General features: G+C 39.1%; 1 protein-coding gene across 2 annotated transcripts in view; it reads right to left on the reverse strand.

Moving 5' to 3' along the window:
* LOC120792328 (kinase suppressor of Ras 1-like) overlaps nucleotides 1–23367 on the reverse strand; it is a 61202-nt gene that overhangs the window by 34846 nt on the left and 2989 nt on the right. The window contains exon 2 of one of the 2 annotated variants that reach the window (XM_040131440.1): nucleotides 11263–11403. In XM_040131440.1, coding sequence (XP_039987374.1) covers nucleotides 11263–11403 — 141 coding nt within the window. Of the gene's footprint in view, nucleotides 1–4710; nucleotides 4902–11262; nucleotides 11404–23367 lie in introns of those variants that run through there. The other variant, XM_040131444.1, reaches the window with a different exon arrangement.

Raw genomic sequence — 23367 nt, forward strand, 5'->3', positions numbered from 1 at the left:
CAACTTTTTAAAAAGTGAGTCTCGTCTCAAAATGATCTAAGTACGAAACTAATTGTGATGGAAATAAAGATGGGTGATGGAGACAGAGAGCAGCACAACTTGTTTCTGTTCATGCTCTGACACTCCCAGCACAGGTGCTGAGGGGTAGAACTTTGAACTAAATTGCTTTTGAGCCAGATGCTGTCCCAGCCTCCTCCACTGCTATCCAGCGTGACTGACTCCTCAGCTGACAAAAATTTTGACCGCTGCAGACAAGAGCAGCTGGCAGCTGCACAGATTCAGAAAATATTTGTTCTTCAGAAGAAACATACGAAAGGGATATTGAATCAGGCCAAAAACAGAATGGGTAGACAGTTCTCAGGTTCTCAGGGTTCCAGATAATGCTGTGCGCAGTTCAATTAGGTCTCTTTTTCAAATGAGTTCCTTTTTCACCATATATAATTGCGTTGATGGTCAATGGCCCTCAATACAACGTATAATGATGTAACATCTAGTTGGGTGTGAAAATAAGGAATAAACTGATAAACCATATGTGGCTCTAACAGTTAAGATTTGTTTTGTCAGCTTTCACATTTCTGAAGAGCTGCAATGATTAGCCAATTAACTGATTAGATAAAAGGAAAAAAATCAACTATTTTGTTATCGTTAAAGCAAAAATGCCACATATTTGATTGTTCCAGCTTCTCAAATGTTTTTTTTTTCTTGGTCTTACATGGTAGTAAACTGAAGGTTTTGAGCTTCTGGAAGGTCGGTCAGAAGAAACAAGACATTTGATGGCATCGCCTTGTGCTGTAGGATACTGCAATTGGCCTTTTTCAGAAACTCAGGAAAATAATCGGTAACTGTAGCCCTAAGTGATACATCAAATCAAACTTACACTATTAATTGTATTAGCTGCAACTATGAATGTGTATGAAGAATCTGTAGGAAGTTGTTGTGAAGCTATAGAGCAGTTACGTTACTTCAGCCCAGGTCTAATGTCCACCCCTATGGACTCCATAAGAGCTCAGGACTGTCCGAATGCGTGATCAACATGTGAAATGTGGGCTCTCTTGCCCCACTTGTGATCACCATACTTGGAATAGTCAGTGATGGCTGAGCTGCCATCAAAGGCAAAAATTTTGCAGGAAGCCACTGCCACTTGTGTCCACTATTACTTTAGGTTAAAACTGGTACAAGTTAATAGAAACCAATCTGGACAAATCCCGAATCAAATAAGCAGTAAAACAAAAAGAACTGCCATATCTCTACCACGCTCTCCTACCTTTTCCTTGATGCATGGGCCTTGTTGAAAACATATCTTCGGAACCTTCTGCTTTCTAGCTCCTCAGTGACTTTCCCTTCCCATAGCTGCGAACTCTAATACTACGTTTACTAGGATTAATTCCCTCACACCAATTCAGGGAGACCCAAAGTCACACACTTTATATGAATGGTTGTGTCTATTAGATAGTGTCCTAGGTTGTTTCACTGCTTTGGTGATTTCACTGTTTTGGTAAGAGAAAAAAGCCGAAAGGAAACTTAGATCTCCGAGCAGTAAGACAAAGAAACATGACAAATTTGATTTTCAATTGCACCGCACTTTGACTGGGGAGTGAAACAAAATGCTGAATCCGCACAGGCACCTAGGAGGGACAGATATAGGGATAAGTTGTTGGGGCGTAGGGAAACATTTTGGTTCCATAACCGTCAGCAAGAAAGCTAAGAAGCCCCGATGACAAACTCAAGTTTAGATGTTTCTTTTAGTGAATGTTTTATTATCTTTTGGGGGTATATGCATACAAGGTTAGGGTTAGGTTTGTTGTTTTTTCCTTTTAACCACAAATTTGACACTACTGATTCCTCTGTATTATCATAAGAATTAGGGCAGCAACTAACAATTATTTTTCTTATCAATTAATCATTTAGCCAAAAAAAAGTCATAAAATAGTGAAAAATGCCCCAAACAATTTCCAAAAGCCACAGCAAACCATCAGGAATGAGAGGGTAAATCAATAGAATTTGTGGCAATTTTGCTTTAGAAATTCTTAAAATTATTTGATAATCGAATTGATTGACAAAATAGTTTCCGATGATTTTTTTGTTGATTGACTAATCAGTTTATCAACTATTTAAGTGCATGCCATGTATTGAATTGAAGGGATTTGCATGCCAACAGAACACACCATGCAATACCTGCAGCCTGCAGCCACCATCATAACCATCGCGCCTGCCATCTCTGCCTCTTCATGCATTTTACTGAACTGTGAAGCTCAGTTCGTGTAAATATAGTGGGAACACATCTGTCCCTAGAGGCATTTCTTCCACAGTAATACATACACAAGTACATACTAATCAAGTGATGAAAAAAACAACAACAAATTGACTGTTTTCTTATTTGTATTCATATTGTATAGGAAAGCTAATAAAAAGAAACTTGAAATAATAATTCAACTACACTGTTCACTGCAACTTCAAATGGTATATACTCATAAAGAAGACTAGAAGTCTCTGATGGTGGCCTCTAGAGGAAACAATGTCCATTACAGCCTACATATCTAAAGGGTTGGTCTTATGCTATAAGCATACTCCTAAAACACTCCTTGCTCCCTTACAGTTGGTTGAACAGCTTCAGAATCCCCTTTGGCCTGATGGTGGTGCTAGAGGAAAGGTTATGGGGTAAAAAAAAAAAAAAATCATTTGAAATCATCTTCATGGGGCCATTAATATCCTGATATGTTGCCGTGGAGCAAAGGACTGCCATCATTAGGTCCCAGCACAAGCAGTACAAACACAACATATACATGTGTAATGCATTTGATTTGTTTAAGCTGAACTGAATGTCACAGACATTTATGGCTGCTGACAAATAGAGCCTATGCACATATGGTCGACAGAAAGTGACAGCGACCTGTGTCACCTATTATAATCTCATTCTGCTCAGTGACCAAACATTCCTGCAAAGTGACTCAGTGTGAAGCACGCCACAGTTCACAGAATTACCACTCTTACTGGTCCGGACACAAATGGCTGCCAGGCACCAGGACACAATGTACTGGCTCGAACATGAACCAGGGAAACCTACACCAGTGACACACAAACTATACTGTGGTTCATTGCATTCATCACCAATACACAGAACTAAGTACAGTAATTTAAGAAAGGCTGTATTATAGTCTTGGATATGACAAACCAGCTTTATTAGAAAGGGGGACCTCACTCTGTTGAGTTCAGTGGTGGGAAGTAACTGTGTTTACACCGGAGGCGTAGTGTGAGAGCACGGTAGCAGAGCAGTAGCAACTGCTTCAGTGCTCTGTGTCTACAAAGAATGCATTCAGGCATTATACTGAGCGTGGATCACCTGCGTTTTGGCAGCATTCAGAACCCAAGATGCACAGTTATGCGAATAAAATGAAAGAAAACAGACGTGAAGCGTAAAAATATGCTTTGGGGTTTTCCTCTTACAAATGAAAAGTTGAATTTGAACAATTAAGCGCACCCTTGCTCAGTTCTCGGTCTGGTATGACCAGTAGCTTATGGTAGCTAATTTGCTCACACATATTTCGGCAATGCTCAGAGCCCAACACGGAATCACTGTAGTTAAGCAAGTAAAATGGAAGAAATGAGACTGGAAGCACAAAAATAGGCTTTGGGTTTCATATATGTGCTTATAGCGTGAGTAAAACGTGAGGCATTACGCAGCCTGTTTAGACAGTTGGATTGTTTAAAACATTAGTGTATCTGTTCCATCAGACATGAGTAAGACGGACAACTGAAAAGTACAGCTGAAATGCCTCATGCGTAAACACGCCATAGATATATACCGAGTATTTAAATATTTTACTTAAACCTTCAGAACCAGTGTCCACTGCAATGGACATTAAATATTTACTGGTTTCAGCCAATTTCTTGAGCTAATTTGAGTTCAAATTGACTTCAATATAGGATAAAACGTGATTGGTGGACTGGTTTGGTGGGGCCAAGTACAATTCTGAGATAATACTTTATTTGATTATTTGCATTTTATGCTACTTTGTAGTTTAGAGGGAGTGCTCCACTGCGTTTAGTGTCCACTTAGACGCCTAGACAATAGTCACTGGTTACTTTGCAGATTCAGATTTTACATAGAAAACATATGGTTATTTCGTAAATACATTATGATACAATATGATACATTATTATAGATTAAACCACCTAACAGTATATTAAGTAGTTAAAATCAGTTGCAACTCCACCAACTATAACATTAAAATGCTGCTTATACATTAATGCATAAATAATAAAGATTTTGTAAAAGGGACTGCCTTAGTGCTGAAAATTTGATACTTTGATATCATTTGCTCAAAATATTGTACATTACTCAAGCACAAATATGACTGCAAGACCTTTTCTTATAATCAAGTATTTTTAATTGTGGTACACTTTTTCAGAAGTAAAGATCTGAACACTTCTTCCAGCACATTTTTAAACTTATAGGAAACATATGTGAAGCGAATTTTGAAATCCTCCATACATACACTGCTCTCTTTTATTTAATCATTTGGGACAGTGCATGAGAAGAAAAATCATTATATACGTGCTGTATTTAGCCAGAGGGCAGGTTTCAGTCTGTTGTTCCTGGCCAGATGTTCCACAGGCAGTGGCACTAAAACAATCTGCACTCAACTAATATGTATCCAAAGAAAAATGTAACCCACTAAAGTTGAATTTAATGTTGACTTCTCGTCCTACCTCAGCGTCCTACATGTGATCCTGTGAGGTTTGGTAAAAGTCCAGCTGCTCCCATGAAGGCTGACTGTCAGCCCGAGTGTCTCTTGCTCTGTGCTGCTCTGTGTCTCTGAGCCCACCTGTTGCTTCCTCCTCAACACAGTGTCAGGAAAAAACTGAGTCACCCTGAGGCACAGCACTAACCCTGCCCCCAGTGTTTGTGAGCACTATTGTTTACAAGGAGCTTTCAAGTCTGTCGAACTCTACGTGCAAGTGTGTGTATCTGTGCGTAGATGAGACAACAAGTGTATGCACTTGTGTGTGTGTGTGTGTGTGTGTGTGTGTGTGTTGGTATGCGCAGAGGCTGGTTTGGGTGTGTATAAATAGCACTCTGGGGAGGGACAGAGGCTTGCAGCGCAGCTGACTCAACACATTCTAGTTTGGGTGAGTGCTCATCACACAGAGCAGTAGGGCTGGTGCTATTCAAAACATTGCAGGACTCTGTCCAACCAACACATTGCAGAGCACAACTACTAGACCTTATTAGTACTGTCAACGTGACATTTAGGCCACCAAGACATTACAACAGTCGAAGAATTCAGTGAAATTAAAGTTATCGAAGGTTTGGATCATCACCTGCAGATCTTTGTAACAGTGATGCATTGATATTGCATGGGAGACAAACTTCTGACGGTATAAAATACCACTTGGGAAGATTTTAAATGATCAATACAACTGGTTAACACCATGCACTTAGACTCAGTACTGATCAAACTGCATCTTGGTATGAAAAACTGTCCAGTGAACTCACATCAGTCTGCGTCGGATTCAACTGCTGTGTCCATGTATCATTCTGCCCTAGTTTGGAGCATGGAATGCATTAGAACTGGAAAAGTAATAAAGTTCCTAACTGCTGAAGATGTCGAAATGCATACTACAAAATGCAAATAACAAAATTTGTGGACAGCTGTGACACATCGAAAGCATTTCAGTGTTAAATGGTAGGAAAAAAATTTATCTTTTTCTTTGGTGAAGCTACATGAATTGATTTTTTGGCCACTTGGAGGCAGTAAAACTCAACTAAGAGCTAAATAACACACAACCCTGACATATTGGACCTTCGCAAGTCCAACTCTGTCACTGTGTTTAACTCTGTTTGTAGTCACACTCACGGCTTAATAAAGCACCCTTTATTATTGTAGGGTATAAATACAGTGGCAAGCTTCAGGATGAACTTCCACCTCTGTGATGGAAGCAGCAACTGCCATAAGTTTTTGTAACAATGGTTTCATATCAGCATATTCTACAAAGCACTAATAATAGGCTACATAAAACAGTGTGGGTAGTGAGTTGGAAGATTCAATACATTCACTCCGCAGGAGGCCTAAGCCTATGGAGCAAAATAAAACTTTTTTGGTGGCATTTCTTTGTCTTGTAAACATCTATTTTTTAACTTTGATGTTTATAAGCTGCGTGGTTTTTTCAACAGTCCTTGCAAATATACAACTCATTGCAATCAAATGAACACATCTACTGTTTTCTCGACTGGAGAAGGGTATATTTGATCCTAAATACAATGTAGCCTGTTAATGTCTGTATAATTAAATGTCTCTCTTAGTGTGAGCAGTTTACAATTAAATGTTTGTATAGGTAGTAGCACGGAACTTACATTTGTACGGAGCGTCTCCCATGATGGACACAACACAGACGTTGCACGTGGTCAGTAAGTCAGCACTGATGTAGACTCGTCGTTGGAGGGTTTTATAATCCGCGTCCACTCCCCGCTGTTTGGTTTGGGATGGCACTTAATGTGGAGGACCCTCCACGTGAATGCGCGAACGGAGTGGAAGTGGGTAGCAAGAGGGTGTAGGGGGTGGTTTGAAAAAATGATCACCGTTATCAGCTTATAAAGAGGTTTCAGCTAACATGCGAGGAAACACTCTCATCTTACAGAGCTGTCCCCTTAAACACTGAACACGATTCGAAGCATCAGCCTAATGTTGTCGAAGCATACATGCTTTTTTTTTTCCCAGTCAATCATTACTTACACAACACAGGATGGCAGCATGGCAGGCTCTAAGCTTTTACAAACCTAGTCTCGTCTCCAGCCTACATACCTATCAACATAACTATTACGGGCAGCACAGCGCAAGACAGTGAGGTACAACTAGAGATGGAATGATTCATCTGCAACTGCTTTGATAATCAATGAATCGTTTCATCCATCTATAACTGGCTCCAGCTGGCTCCGGCTTCTCAAATGTGAGTGAGAATGTGCTGTTTTTTTTGTCCTATATGATAGTAAATTGATTGTCTTTAGGGTTTAGTCAAACAAAACAAGCAGACGGTAGACTATGTGAAAGGCATTTCTTCCCCTAACATTTTATAGACCAAGCAATTAATTAATTTATTGAAAAAACCATCAGCAGAATAATTGAAAACAAAAATAATGCCTTGTTGCAGCCCTAGTCCAAGTGTAACGCAGAGCTATGCGCGCTCCATTTCTTTCCCTATTGTTTCTGCACGTCCAGCTGCTAGTCGCTAGCTTGAAAACTGAACAAACTTGAAACAAAACTTTCAGATGCTGTCAGCCCTTACAACAAAGATGGCGCTTCAACTCCTTTCAACTCAGACACAAACTCTCACATGCAAACAATGTTTTCAGACATTTTAACCTCTTTGAAGTGTTTCTGCCTCAGACCCTGAAAAAGTCTGAGCTGCCCTGCAACTACATACTACTGAGTCCGGACTACTAATAGGATTTTGAAGTATGTATTCTACTAAATATCTCCATTTAAATTACTTTTTCCTTCGTTCATCACTGTCTTTCATAGCTCTCAGCCTCTGTGTTTAGCATTTTAAATCATATTATACCAAGGTCACTGAAAGTTCTGGCCTCTGATTGGTCGGAAGATGTGGATTGATGTGGACTTCTATGACATATGTGCTTGTTTGCCATTCTGAATGAATGCACCAGCATTAAGGAAGAGGAAATAATGTCATCCACAGTGAAGCTGTTAGCCTGCTTCCAAGGGACTGCTGCAGGACAAAGGAGAGAAGACCAGAGAGGAAATTCTACCAAAAGAGCACAAAAATATAGAGATGTAGAGAAGTCACATGTAAGGTAAGAGGGAGGGAGTGAGGGAGCAACAGCGAAAGCGCAACATCTGTGTGTGACTGTGACAGAGGGTGAGGGAGACAGAGGCAGCCTGTGCCAGGGAGAGAGAGCACTTTGTAACGATATTTCCACTAGAGAGCCAGTTTGAATGATATAGCGCAGTAGAATGCAGCTCTATTCTCTACTGACAGCAATCAGTAACTTCCTCTGTCTGTCCCAGGTTTTCAACAACTTCGAGGCCAACCTTGTGAACCATCTCCTGTTTAGCTGGATGCGGCCTAGTAACACAAATGACAGAAATTCAGAGGCTCAGGAACTATATTTTATGAGGCTTAGAACAGGAAAATGAGATGAAAATTATTTACATTTGTAAATTAACACCTGATATTTGAAATTTGATTACATATGGCATTTTGTTGGCAAGTAGTCATGGTATGAGGAGGATAACAGCCTCCAAGTTTGTACATTCACTGCTTGTAATGGCTGATGATGTGTCATCCATTGCAATCACCGAACATACAACTTCTTATCCCGTACTTATGTTTGTAAATGGGTTGGGTTCAAACAAGTTTGACTGGTTGGTAGCAAATACTACTTAGAATTTGGGGCATACCAGTAATACTCAGACAAACATGATCATGTAAATAGTAAAGTGAAATCATTTACCAGTCTGGTTACTGATAAATTGTATTTATCTTCATGGTTGTTAATGTTTAAGTTATCTGTGTGGATGACATCAGTCAGGGAAGAGGACAGGTGCGACATGGGCAGGACAACACAAAGTCAAAATTATGATGTTGGGAAAAAAAAGGAAGACAGGACTGCTGAAAGCTGTATTAATTCCTGAGGGAAGGCTCCAAAACTATAAATTCATAGAATAAAGATAAAAATGTTTTGGTCCAAACAAGCACTGATCTATCCAGTTAAATGATCATGAAGCTTTGTCATCTAGCGAGAATTTTGATCACTTTTTCTTAACCTTGTCCAATCAACAGAAATGTAATTACTGCTGAGTCACTGGCAGGCTGTGTATGAAACAAACATGTTGACTCAGTTGACTCAAACAGTTGGGCTTTGTGACATTTCAAAACCAAGACCAAAACCAAACGTTTTCTCCCCTCAGAATCCTAAGATTCCTTCCACTATGACAGGACCAATTAAATCCAATACTTTCTAGTGACAGTAGCCAATCTATAAATGACCTTTATGTCTGTGAGGCCATGGCACTGCTGGAAAAGGGTGCACCGCTCCCTCTGAGTTGGGAGTAGGTTTCTGACACTAGCCAAGGTCTTTGTGGGTCCACTCACCTACTAGTATCCGAGACCTGACCCAAGACCAAAGTCAGGCTGTGTCCAAATTATATTAAGTCAAATAAGGTTGGTTATGGTTAGGGCTGGGTTCTGAGAGCTGCATCCATTTTGGATCTGTATCCCGGTCAGCACAATACCCGGATTTATTAAGCTCCAACGCTAAAAAATATCTTACCAAACCAATCTCTCCGTGTTATTTTTAATTAGCAAACCCTAATGTTGAAAGGTAACATACAGGTAACATTAGAAGGCATCTCATTTATAGCCAGCACGCACAGCGTTGCTTTCGATGGCTGAAATAACCAACATCACCAGCAGTAGATTATGTCAACTTTAGCTCATTTAAATTCCATAAAAACTACACTGAACCATTTGTCTGTTAATTAATGGGGTCTCACCAAGCGGATGAGTGTACTCTGCCAAAAGTTGTTTGTGAGTGAAAAGAGTGAACTTTGTTTTTGTATTTCAACAGAGCGTTGACTCTTATCTAGAGAAATGATCTAGCTGATCGTGGTACGTTAAATAAAGGAAAGTTCCAGTTAAACTTACAGTCATACATAAGTATTTGGACAGTAACACAATTTTCATAATTCTGACTCTGCCGTCAAGATGTGATTGAAGTAGAGACTCTTAGCTTTAATTCAAGGGGTTTTAACAAAAATATATCTTTAACCTCTTAGGAATTACAGCCAAGTAACTGGACAAACTAACATAATTACAAATATAAGAATTATTTGTAATACTTATATGAAAATCCTTTGTGGTCATCACCAAATGCTGAGTTCCTTCCCTTAAGATGCTTTGCCTGGCCTTTACTGCAGCCTCCTTCAGTTGCTGTTTGTATGTGGGTCTTTCTGCCCTCAGTTTTGTCTTCAGTAAGTGAAAAGCATGCTCCGTTGGGTTGAGGTCAGGTAACTGACTTGCCGTTGAAAAATAATTTCTTTGCCATGAGAAGCTCTTAAGTTGCTTTCAGAGTTCAGTTTTGCAGCATTTTGGCTGAATCTGAACAGATGATACAGCCCTATACACTTCAGAATTCATCCTGCTACTTCTATCTAGCAGTCACAAACAGCAATGACCCAGTTCCACTGGCAGCCATACATGCCCATGCCATAACACTGCGTCCAACTGGATCCAAAATGGAACCGGACATTGGAACCCATCCCTATATCAAAGTTTAATATGTTTTCTCTTTTTGTAATTTGGGTAAACTGATCATTTGCCTTCCCGGATCTCCATATAGACAAACTTCATTGCTATAGACCAATCTCCGATGTCTCTTTTTACTAAAAAACACAAGAAAGAACAGTTTCAACTCACTAAATACCTTAGCTTATTTTGTTGATAAGAGCATCTCTAGCCCGGTTCCCATTTCATTCTAATGAAACTGCTATCAAGACTGTAAATGACCTGCTGCTAACCTCAGACCTTCGCCTGTAGTTCTCCTTTATCTAAAGGCCATGTTTTACATCACTGGCCACAAAATCCTGTTGCACCATCTTCAGTGTAACATTGACATCACTGGCTCTATGCTTGAATTGTTCCTGCTTGGCAGGACACACACTGTTATTTACAACAACTCCTTCTCTAAATGTCATCTTCTCTCCTGCGGAGTACCTCAAGGCTCTGTCTTAGTACCACTGCTTTTTTCACTGTACATGCTTCCTCTGTGAACTGAGCGTAAATTTCTATTTTTACACAGATGACACCTAGATTTTCATTCCCATTCTGCCTGGAGATACAGACTATGCTCCTAGATTCATTCATTGTTTAACTACAGCCAGGTCTTGGCTGTCAGAGAACTTCCTCCAACTAAACCCCTCAGGCCGTATGTACATTCCCACACATACAGTCAGATCACGGGGTGATCTCATTATTCCAATGATTAATAAGCAATCTATTGGTGGCAGAGCATTTGCTCCACTGGTGTTTAACAAAACAGATTAATATTCTACATTATTTGAAATATAATATATCAAGCAAAATATCAGCAAGTGGAGGTCAATGATAATGCATATGCTTTCTTTATACAAGAACAATTTGTGTATAAAAATACAAACAGACAAAGCACACACACACACACACACACACACACACACACACACACACACACACACACACACACACACACACACTCAAATACATTACCTCTATGAACTGTGGTCTGAGGTCAGCTGTTAGGAGCCAGTTCTCCAGTCTTGGGTATCCAGCCAGAGCTTCAGGTCTCTCCCTTTCTGGTACCCTCTGCTTCCACTGCAGCTGTGTCCACATGTACTTGGTCAGCTTCACCTGTGGGGGAAACCATCACACCACAGACTGCTTCACTCTGTCTTACTGAGGTGCAATGAAAGGTTCACGAACCAGCAGAAACACTATTACAATATCCTCCCAAGTAAAAGTACAGTTATTTGATAGAGATTAGATACACGTTTATACATATCCTCTAACTTTTCATATTGCACATATTTCAGTGTTTTTTAGAAACCTTTAATATTGGACATATCTTTTATAAATTTTTCAATTTTCTGTAAGTACTCCTAATTACTCATGTCTTAATTTCCAGATCAGTATGAGATATTACTTAAGTGCAAGTCATTTAAAAAAAAAACCCTGACTTTCTTCTTATATCAACTATAAATGTCAAGAAATGCATGTACGTATGTGACAAAGCGGTGAGAAATGAGACTTCGTTCAGTTTGAGGAAATCCCCCTGCATGGTGGTCCACACCATATGTCTGCTGTTAAACTGTTTAGCAAACTGTTAAAATAACTGTGAAGCAACTTCATGAGCTTGTTTTAAAATTCATAGACCCAAACTGCTTCTAAAATTATTAATGCTGATGGACATGAACATAAATTTAAACTTGTCATTAGAAAAACATTTAGAATATCATAGGACTAAGAGTAAAACTCTTAACTTACATTTAGGCTACCAATATAAAACATTTTTGATGGATTAGCAGCTTTTTAATGCAAGACTTCACTGCAGGTTTCAGATTTAGAAAAATCCCCCCACACAAGGCTGCACTGACATCTCATAAAAGACAATAAACATTTTAAGTAGGTGTTCAGAGAGGAACTCAGGCTTTTTGACTGTGTTCAAAGATTCCCTAAAAGCACATAAATTTCACATCCAACTATTTTATACAATGTATATAGATACATTCATATATATATATATATATATATATATATATATATATATATATATATATATATATATATATATATATATATATATATATATATATATATATATATATATATATATATGTATACACACACACACACACACACACACACACACATACACACATATATATAGCCACAATTTACCCATCTTCTAATGGCTACTTCCAACATGATAATGCACCATGTCACAAAGTAGAAGTCGTCTCAAAGTGGTTTCATGGTAGAAAAGCAGATCGGTAGCATGAATGTGCAGCTGACAGATCTGCAGAAATGATGTGGGCTGATGTTTGATGTAAACATTAAATGAAGCTCCTGACCTGTATCTGCATGATGTAATGCACTGCACTGCTGTCAAATGATTGGCTGATTGGATAATTGCGTGAACAAGCGGGTATAAAGGAGTTCCTAATAAAGTGCTCAGTGAATGTATGTATATGTATGTACATGTATATGGGTGAGATTAATCTTCCCTGTGTCTTTCCTGTATTAAAATTTCCAAATTTTTTTTTTTTTTTAATAAAAAATTAAACAACCAAAAACTTACAATTAGGTCCATAAGTATTTGGATAGTGACACAGTTTTCGATGTAACTGAAGTGTAGACTTTCAGCTTCAATTCAAGGGGTTTACTTACTTACTAACGTCACTATTTATTAATCAAAGGTGCCAGAATGCCGTTCTCGGATCGTTCTGGCCCACAAGCTTTAAATGTACAAGTGATGGATGAAAACCGAGCTGCTGCTATTCAGAGGGTAATCTAAGGCAGTGTCATATCCATGGTGTTAGATTCCAATAAGAAGAAGAGGTAAAAAGGGAAAAATGATCCTTCTTCTTGACATACATCAAATTAGGGTTGCAACTGTTGTTTTTCGTTATCAATTAATATGCTGATCATTTTTTCAATTAAGTGAGTAATTGTTTGGTCTTAAATGTCAGAAAATAATGAGAAATGTTGCCATTTCCTAAAGCCCAAGGTAAAATACTGTTGAAAACAACAGTCCAAAAGCCAGTTATTCAGTTTACTATTACATATCACAAACAAAAGCAGCAAATCCTCCCAATTGGAAGGCTGAAACTAGGGAATATATGGCATTATGTTTAGAAAATGACAAACAATTAATAATATATATAATATTTGATGATTTTTTCACTGGCGGAGCACCGTGTCGTGTGACACACACAGTGTACACCGAAAGCATCATACATACAGAAGTAAGTATGTAAGTATGCAAGTAGCCGGGGTGTCCAGCGAGGGTATGATACAATTGCTGTCGACGTGTGTCAACAGTGGTAAACTCTGGGTCAGTGAAATATCCATTACAGTTGACAATAGTTGTTAGAGGTTCACACACCCGAACTCGTCAAGATGCTATCAGTATAAATGCTTACACTGTCAACAGTGTGTGTGGGTATTTTGACTTGCATCAGGTGACGTCCTGAGTGTTGCCTTGGCGAGTTAACAGCCATTTTAGCAGCTCTGCGATGCTGTACTTTGGCAAAGTGGCGCTTTGAGCTAAATGCTAACTTCAGAATGCTAGCTTGTCGTTAGTTTTACAGGTATTTGGTCATAAACAAGTATGGCCCAGATTGATATTTTGACCTTGACCTGACACTGGAGATAATGCCAAGGGATCATAAAAGCGATTCGAATACATTGCCATTGTTTCCAAATGAAGTATCATAATGACTTTTGCAAGCCCCTGAATTTTCATTTTGCCCCGTCATCAGATCAAAATTTCAAAGTCCAAATTTTGTGCCAATCCATCTAGTAAACATATTCTACTATATAAGTGACAACTTTGACCTGCTGGTGGCACTACAGGAAATATCAAAGGGTCACAAAATGCCTGTACAAAAGCCTGCTTATGTGCACTGTGACAGCGAAAATAACACAGCAAAGAGGGGGTGTGAAAAATAATAAATGTAGACAAAAAAAAGGTCAGAAAGAGGAGGACAAAAATGACAGGAGAGAGAGAGAAAAATGAGAGAAAACAAGAACAGGCAGTTGGGAAACCACATGGGGCTTTCCTGACTATCATGAACACTTTGCATAGACTGCTTTCTTCAGCCTCACATAATAGGGCTAGTAAGGCTGAAAATATTCCACCTTAACGCTGGCTTCAACCGTTTGCTCAAAGTTCCATTTAAACAGTTTAGCAAATCTCTGCAGAATTTGGAACCTCACAGAGATTGCTTGAGTCTGACACTTCCTCCAAACCTTCACTACTACACTGACACAGTGGGACTGAACAACCAGTATTCATTTAGCCATAAGAAACAAAGGGCAAAATCTTACAGGAAATATGTGCACAGAGCAGTATCAGCACACAGCGCTGTGAAGCCAGCAATCAAAGAAGCTGTACAACCCTTGCAGCAAGCAGAGATTAAAATGAGCCTTTCTTCAAAGGTGAACTCACTGATAACTTTATATTTAAAGAAATTTTAAAAATTCTAAAAAAAAATTAATGAATTGTAATGGTGGGATGTGCAAAGGTTTGGGCATGCTACTAAGTCTCAATGTAGTAACCCCCCTTGGCAGATATAACAGCTTGCAAACATCTTTTGTAGACAGCAATGAGTCTTTATATTCTTGATTTAGGTTTAAGATCTACCAACAGACATATACACTTGCAGATTTAATAAGTACAACTAGGTGACACTAATGCAGTATAGTAACACGGGCCTGCAATAAATCCTCCCCTCATGAGGATTATAATGTTCAGTTTTAATTTAATCTGTTTGAAAGGGGTGTTGAATTATTTTAATGACATTATAATGTAATGTCAGTTTGGAAGCTGTAATTTGTGGTGCTGTTGAACTGTACTGGGGTATACTTTCCATCCCATTTTTATGAATTAAGCTTGACCAAATATTACAAACACAGTTTTATCTAGGTGTACCTAATGAATTGGTAAGTGAGTGTAAATTTATGTTATTATTGTGTGTCAAAGCAACCCTTTCCGTGACCTGGAAAATCAGTGTTTGTACTGAAAAAATTGACTTAAAACTTAAAATGGGTCTGCCATGGATTTATTTCATCACTGGAATAATATGCAGTTAAGACAATCACTGGCAAATGTATTTTTGCATCAGCAAGGAAAATACCTGAAACAAGATTAAACAATTTTCTCACTCATACCCGGACGTTCAATGAAAGGGAAAATCTACAACTGCTGAATAACAGCGTTAGATGACGCATGTTGTAACGCTACATTAGCATAACGGCAGCAGCGCATTAAATTATTTGTTCCGCCTGTTAATAATCCTAATATATCATGCAGAATAAAAAAAAAAAAAAAAAAAGAAGAACGGTGCTGTCTTGCTGTTGCTGCATCTTAATCAAAGCGTTCTGGGATGCTTTCGCTTCAAATGACCGTGCATAGCAGTTGTACTGCAATGCAAAGTCACTTTAAGCGAGTGTGATGAATCTTCCATGTAGCCCTTTTTTGGCCGAGCAATGCTGCTCAGTGAAACGATACACCCCCACTCCTGTGTTAGCTAAACCTTTTCTGCAGGTCCGCTGCAGTCACATGGGGGTTTTGCTTTGCCTTTTCCAGCTGGAGGTGGTTTGACATCTTTTAAAAGCATCCCTCTTTTTTTATAGGCATTAGTTAGCTTCATCTTCACATCTTCAGTAAGTTGCTTAGAGCCCAATGGTTTTTGAGTGTTACTACAAGTTTTGATGAGTCGGACAAATTATCAGCTCTAATCCCTAATGACAATTCTTGACATGCCTCACAAGTCCTAACAGGTCACTTAAATCCTAATGAGTTAATGAAGTTCTGAGACTTTACAAGCAGAAAAGTGTTCAGCTTTTGTACATGATACAATTACTGAAGAAATGTTTTCTCTTTTTTAAGTTCATGAAGTAAATAGCAAAGAAAGGCTCATCTTTAATGTCTGTTTGCTGCAGGAGTTGTATTTACTTCTTTTCACTTCACAAGTCACCAAAATATGAAATTTGCCCAGACGTGCCCACACTTTTCCATAATAATAATAATAATAATAATAATAATAATAATAATAATAATAATAATAAACAAGATAAATAATAAAATCATTCCAACAGTTAAATTCAGTTAAGAAATTAGATAAAAGTGAGTTTTAAGAAGAGTTTTAAAAGAGGACACTGAGTTTCTTGTATTAGATGCTCAGGGAGTGAGTTCCATAGCTGAGGGGCCTGGACAGCAAAGGCCCGGTCACCTTTAGTGACAAGTGGAGAACCGTTAGTGGAGCCCTACCCCAAGCAGCCATCAGGCTCATAGAGGGATAGTAGATCCCAGATATACAGGAGCCTGACCATTCAAGCCTTTGAAATCAAGCGGTAAAATCTTTAAATCAATTCTGAAACTCACAGGTCACCAGTGAAGGGTAGCAAGGATTAGTGTGATGCGTTGGCGCTCGGGCCGGGTCAGTGAGGGTTTAAACTTGGTTGTGGTTGGCCAGTAAGCCCAGCTGGTTCTCATGCACACACCGATTGATAGGCACACAGTGAGGGCCAGTAAGGAGACTTACAGGGCCGGTTAAAACTGGATTTTTTGACAGTCCATTGGCCACCGCTGTGGCAGCCCACCAGGATTTGTTCCGGTAAGCCTAATGGCCGGTCCGACTATGGAGGAGATCAACAAAAAGATGTTGAGGAGTGTGGGGGCGGGTCCGTGGGGTGACATTACTTTAACCCCTGCTCCGGCACATGATTATGTTTTTGTTCAGAGTGTGCACGGAGAGCAGGGGCTATTCACAGACGGTCCATTGTCAATGATTGTGAGAGAGAGTTAGAAAGAGAGAGATAAAGAGAGCAAAAGCGGAGCAAGGGAGGCTGAGCTACTCAATGCACTGCACGCAGCTCTTCAATGAAATAAGATTTTACCCATTTGAAATAGCTATAAAAAACAAAAAACAAAACAGAAAATCAATATGTAGCAGTCATTGTTGATATTGTGGATATTGGGTAGGACTTTGAAGTCTAGACCCAGGAAGCTGGACAGGGTCTTTCCGAGGATACTGTTATGGCTAAAATCAATGAAATTTATAAAATTAGAAATCAGTTTTCTTGTCCCTTTCCTGTTAGGATGCAAAAGATCAAACTTAGTCCAGAAGGAATCAAAATTACTAATATAACCAGGACCAGTAGCATTTCTCAATTTTCATCCAGTGGTGCAGAGTAAAAAGACAGCTAAGTTTTACATGGGGGCAACAGAAAAATGAACCTCTGATGCCTGCCGAGTGAACTGTGATAACACTAATGCTTGCACTAATCGTTTGGTTCAATAGCTGGGCATGAATTTTCTAGTGTTTTATATCAGCCATGATACTGCCCATTTTCACCACCATATGATCAATTTGGTTATTCCAAAGCATTTTACCATCAACAGTGATCCTGAATAACTTTGCATCTGTTTTTGGTTTAATAGCTATATCTCCTATAGTTAAGTGTAACATAGGTGCGACTTTTATTGAATATTTTGAAATACATACCGTATCCTTTGTCTTTTCTACATTAAGTACCAATTTATTTACCTTTACCAATTCTTCTATTAATTTTAATTCCTCATTTAAAACAATATTAAGCTCACCAGATGTGTATTGATGCATATATGCATCATGATGCATATATTGTAGAATCATCTGCATACATCGCAATGGAGGCATAATTCAGAATTAGAGATAAATCATTCGTAAAAATAGAAAACAAACGCAAACATCTTAAACAACTCCCTTGAGGTACTCCACAACCCCCTGCTCTTACCTCAAAATAACTACCTTTAAAATGTACAGATTATATCCTATTGGTGAGATAACTTTTGATCCATGCAGCAGCAGATGCTTCAAAGCCACAACATTTCAACTTATTCAATAAAAATTTATGATCAAGTATATCAATGATACACCACAAACAACTGTTTCCTTATTATTTCTTTTATCCAGTCAGCGGTCATCTGAGTTAACATCGTAGTTCTAGAGTGCGCCTTATTATATGCATGTTGATAATCATTCTTAAAAAATACTTTTGGATTTGTTCATATACTATTTTTTCCATAATTTTACTTGAAGCAGGTAGTAGTCTTATTGGTGGACTATTTTTACTGGAGAATGGTTCTTTACCATTCTTGGCTAGTGGAACAATCTTGGCTATTTTCCATTCTGAACGACAAGCACTTTCTAAACTTATATTAATGTGGTAAGAAATAGGCATAGCTATCAATTCTGCTAGAGGTGTCAGTAGCTTCACATCAAGGTTATCAACACCTGAAAATTTTTCCGTAATTTTTCCTGTTTCGTAATAATTTTTCAATTGTACCAATACAAACTTATTTAAAATTTACAAAAAGTGACATGATTTATTATTCATTATTCTGTCCTTTATTAACTTACTAGAAAGCCCATTTTCTTCATGTCTGAGATCCATACCATCACCCAATTTCTAAATTGTATTGCTGAAGTAACAGAATTGGACGGAATGGATATTGCTTTTGGGCGCAATTCAGTGACATTTGACATTATTTGATCAACTAGTGCATTGCCCGTTCAAAATGTGATTCTTATCTAATATTTCAATATTTTATGCAATCATATAATCATCATCATCATCTAATTTCCTCATCATTGCTTTGTTATGATATTAGTATTAATAATAATAATGGGTATAATAATATTGGGTAGGGATCAAAGGCAAACAAAATGGTGCTGTGTTGCTGTTGCTGCGTCTTAAACAAAGCGCTCCAGGATGCTTTTGCTTCACGTGAACATGCATAGAAGTTGTACTGCTGTTATAAACCATTTCCAATTTCCAGAGCTTGGGTCTCTGTCTAGAATAGTCCCACACTAGATGATCCTGTGCAAGCTTTTGTAGCCGCAGCTTGTTTTCCAGGGAATCCATGCTTTGGCGCAGCCTTCTTTGCAACATGGCATTGTGTAATTAATGTCGTTGGCCACATAGATGAGTCGCCCCAGCCGTAACTGGCGTCGTTTAATATTTCTCTTTTTTCTATGTTTCTCGAGAATCTTCACAGGCAACACTACACTTCCTTGGGTCCTCAACATTACATCAATTCAGAAGTCAATCGGATGAGCTGTTGATGAGAAAATTGGACAACAGACAAAAAGACAGATAGAGATCCCTCCATTTATAGACAATATGCAAGTCGATGATTGTGAACCGGTTGTGGTTTCCACCGTGTTCTCACCGGAGCACACATTGGAAACCAGAGCATGCTTTGGCACATGCTCATTTAGTTGCGTTAACGCGACTAAAAAGAAGTAATGAAATTAAAAAGAAGTTCAGCTGGATGGATACAACTGAGTTGAGTGATTGACCACCTAAGCTGATGTTTGTGTGAGAGGAGGCACTGGTGATTATGGTGAAGAAGTCACAGGAGCTGACGTTACTGAGTGGAACAGGTTTTCAGTTACCGGTTATAAGAATTGACAAATGGGGACATTTAGACCCCAGGAATCCAGACAAGGTGGACTTTGAGCCCATGGATGTGGTAGAGCTGGCAGGTGAGGTGCCCTTTCTTGTGGCAGAACGCACTTGGTCAGCTCCCTGAGAAGCACGTGCAATGGGGGCGAGCGGGATCTGGAGATAGCTCCACCAAAGGAGAGAAAAAGTTAGTGATTTGAATGATCTCATTAACGCCGACACCAAACGGAGGGGAAGAGAGAGCCTTTTACAACCGTTGACTACAGATGCCCAGGAGGGGGATAGGATGAAGTCAAGCCAGGTACGTTAGTGGGAGTTGCCACAGCTTCTGAAGCTGAGGGCGGCTGGCTTCTCATAAGCTTGAGATAGGCAAGCCATGAACAGAGCTCCATCTGAACCGCTCAATTGATCGCACTTCACTTTTCATTTCAGCAACTTCCGTGGACGGGGCCATTAGTGGAACTGTAAAACAGAGCAAACTACGGCCACCAAAAGAGCCTTGATGGAGAGGACAGACACAGCAGAACTACTGGTAGCAATCAGCACATCAGTGGGGCAGGAAGAAAATGCTCAGGCTCCATACATTAGGTGGCTTCCCCTTGCAGTAACGTTGGGTGTCACAAGTAGGGAAGATGATCCAAAAAAATACAGCAACATCCAGCAGTTGACAAACCATCTTGGCTTACAGAGGTGCTAACTGTGCCGACTGGTTAACTCAGCTGCTGACAGCATCAGATATAATAGGTGTCAGATTTAACTGGCTTTAGAAGCCACCAATTGTGGTTCCCATCCAGCAGCCATAAGAAAATTAAGGTAACAGAAAGAGAAGCATAAAACACCCAGTGATTGAAATAGTGTGTTCAAATTGAATAAACTTGGCTTGTAATTTCAAACACAGTGCCAACACAGTGAAGCATACAACTGTATGCTTCAGGAAACACTTGTGTAATGATAGCCCTATCTGTGCTACAAGGTGACAACTACAAACAATAAAATGCAACAATAAAATGCATTTTTCATTATTATTCTCTGTTGCTTTCTTTTAATAGTTATTTACTTAAACGATTAGGAAGGGTGTATTCAGTATATACATATGCTTCCATATACACAGTAATACCACTAACTACAAATATTATTACATTTAAGCAGCAAATCTGTCAATAGTCAGTCTCTTTATTAAAACATTTCTACTTGTTGCCACCAATCATTGGTGCAGGCCAAGTGTTGCAAGTAGATAAACAATTCAAAGTGAAAGGGATAGAGTGCAGTCAATTACTGAAATAAAGCAAGAATATTTTCCTACCGTATCCCACATTTGGTGACATATTTGCTTTGTAGCAATACTGCAAATGTCTTTTTTTTGGGTCACAGAACACAAAATTGTCACAACTGTGGCAAGTTTTAGCTTAGTTTTGGGTTTAGAGTAAATTACTTAAGTAAGTTACTAATCAATATTTTTTTTCTTAACAATGAATCAAATTTTGATAAACAAATTGCGATTCACTATGCGTGTGCATTTTACAACCCCCAGCATCCACTTCAAAACAATGTGAGCATGATGATAGAGAAACATGCTGTATCACGTCCGTATCAGTCCCGCCCCCATATGCTCTATTGCATGTGGGCGCGCTCAGCTGAGAGGTTGTGTCTTGTTGAGAAATACAAGCAAAATAACTGCTAACAAAAAAAAAGAAAAAAGGAAAACATATAAGAATTGCATTGCTTGCACAGACAGACGACATCCTCATTAGATGGGCTACTTTAGAAAACATGGTGGCAGCAACTTCACGATTGCACAGTAAGCATTAAAGAATCCACTGAAAGCGCCGCATTTTCCGTGTACGCCACAAAGACATTTATTGCTTAATGAATGAGCGAACTAATGAATTATTGTAATTATTTACATTGCTTTTTACAGCAGAGCCATCTCTAGGACACATTGCAAACAAACTAAAACAGGCAATGTTGTCAAAGTACCAATACATAGGCTAGATAAAACATGAGACCCCCTTAACATAACCTTTTTTTTTTTTTTCATTGAATAAGAGTAAATTTATGTTTCTAGTAATACAACAACCATCATTGTGACATGTCTTGGTGGAATAGTCGCATTAGATTGTGACACCAAATGCCACCGGCTACTCCATATCCTTTTGGAAAGCCCTGCAGCCCGCAACTCCACTCTCATCAACCTCTTTTCCAGTAACTTGTTGTTTTCAGTGAAAAAAAATCTCTGATCAACCCACTGCACCAAACCGCAGTCAGACCAAGTCAGAGACAAGCGTTGTAGAGCCTTTAGTGCCGAAAGGCTCCGATATTTTTCTGAGGAGTTTGTGGAGACCACACAGGAGCTCCAGAGGAATGCTAATTTTGCTCTGCGTCTGCCGGATATTCAGGTCATAAGTTGCCATATCAGCTTCATATGGTGACAGTATGTCAAATGTTAGTTGGTTGGTTGAGCTTAGGGTAAGGTGTTGGTAATGTTTGAAACACTAACCTGGGTTGAGAGCACAGGGTGCACAATGTGCATGTACAGTATTTTACAGTATTTAGACTATTTGTGCCTGTTTACTTGTATTTCTGCATGCTTACATTTGCATTTGAATGTGTATGTGCATATTTAAAATCTCACACCTTTCTTGTTTTTGGTTCATATATTTCCTCTTTGCGGTTTTGTGTTTCATTGACCTGCTCCATTTTAATGTAGCCTGTGCTGTACACTGTGTGACAGCAGCTTAAGGAAACCCTTTATGAAACCGTGGTCATGCAGGAACCTCATCGCACCGAGTGGACCTATTCAGATATGTCGTACACCTTTCTCGGCAATTTTGTCCAAAATCCAGTCTGCAACATTTGACAATAACATTGTTTGCGGATGTCAACAATAAACAATGAAAACATGAATATATAAAGATGGATCTGTCTGTGGTCTCGGTTTCACAGGGCAAGAAAAAGGATAGGAAAAGGAAAAAGAGTATTCAAAGCTCTAAACCGCAGTTCATCGATTGTACACGTCCCTTACTCTTTTATCTATAACATTTCCCCCTGCACAGCAACATATTTATCTTCTCCTCCCACTGTCTTTCACATCATTTGATGCTCTTTCCAAACAAGACATGCTCCGAACGTGTGGGAGGGAACAGCCAAATCTTGCCTCTTGCCACAGACATATACACAACAGGGGCTCTGTGCTCTTCCCAGCCCCCCTGGGAGACTGGGCAGCAAAAGCCACTCCTCAACTACACCGCACAAACACACACACAGACACACACTAAATCAGATAGAGAATTATTCAAAGAGGAAACCTGCCCATTTGACAGATCGCTGATCTGTGATGTCAATGAAGACACTACTAATGTGTTTTCATTGACATCAAGTTTCCAAACTTGTGTCGAGACAAAAGTTTTGAGACGAGTTTTGAAAATTGACCAATGTGATGGAAACACAACCATCTCCCGGGTTCTGTCTGTGGGAAAGACTCATAACTGACCCAAACAGCCCCGGCTGTACGCTGTAAGAGGGTTGAAGCAATGTGAGAACTTCGAAAAGGCACAATCATTCATCTTACTGCTTAGCAACTTACCAATGATAAAAATCGTTCAATAGTATATATGGCAAGTGTACGTGGTTACTGTCTTT

The sequence above is a fragment of the Xiphias gladius genome, chromosome 7 (assembly GCF_016859285.1).
Source record: "Xiphias gladius isolate SHS-SW01 ecotype Sanya breed wild chromosome 7, ASM1685928v1, whole genome shotgun sequence".
NCBI classification, from domain to species: domain Eukaryota; kingdom Metazoa; phylum Chordata; class Actinopteri; order Istiophoriformes; family Xiphiidae; genus Xiphias; species Xiphias gladius.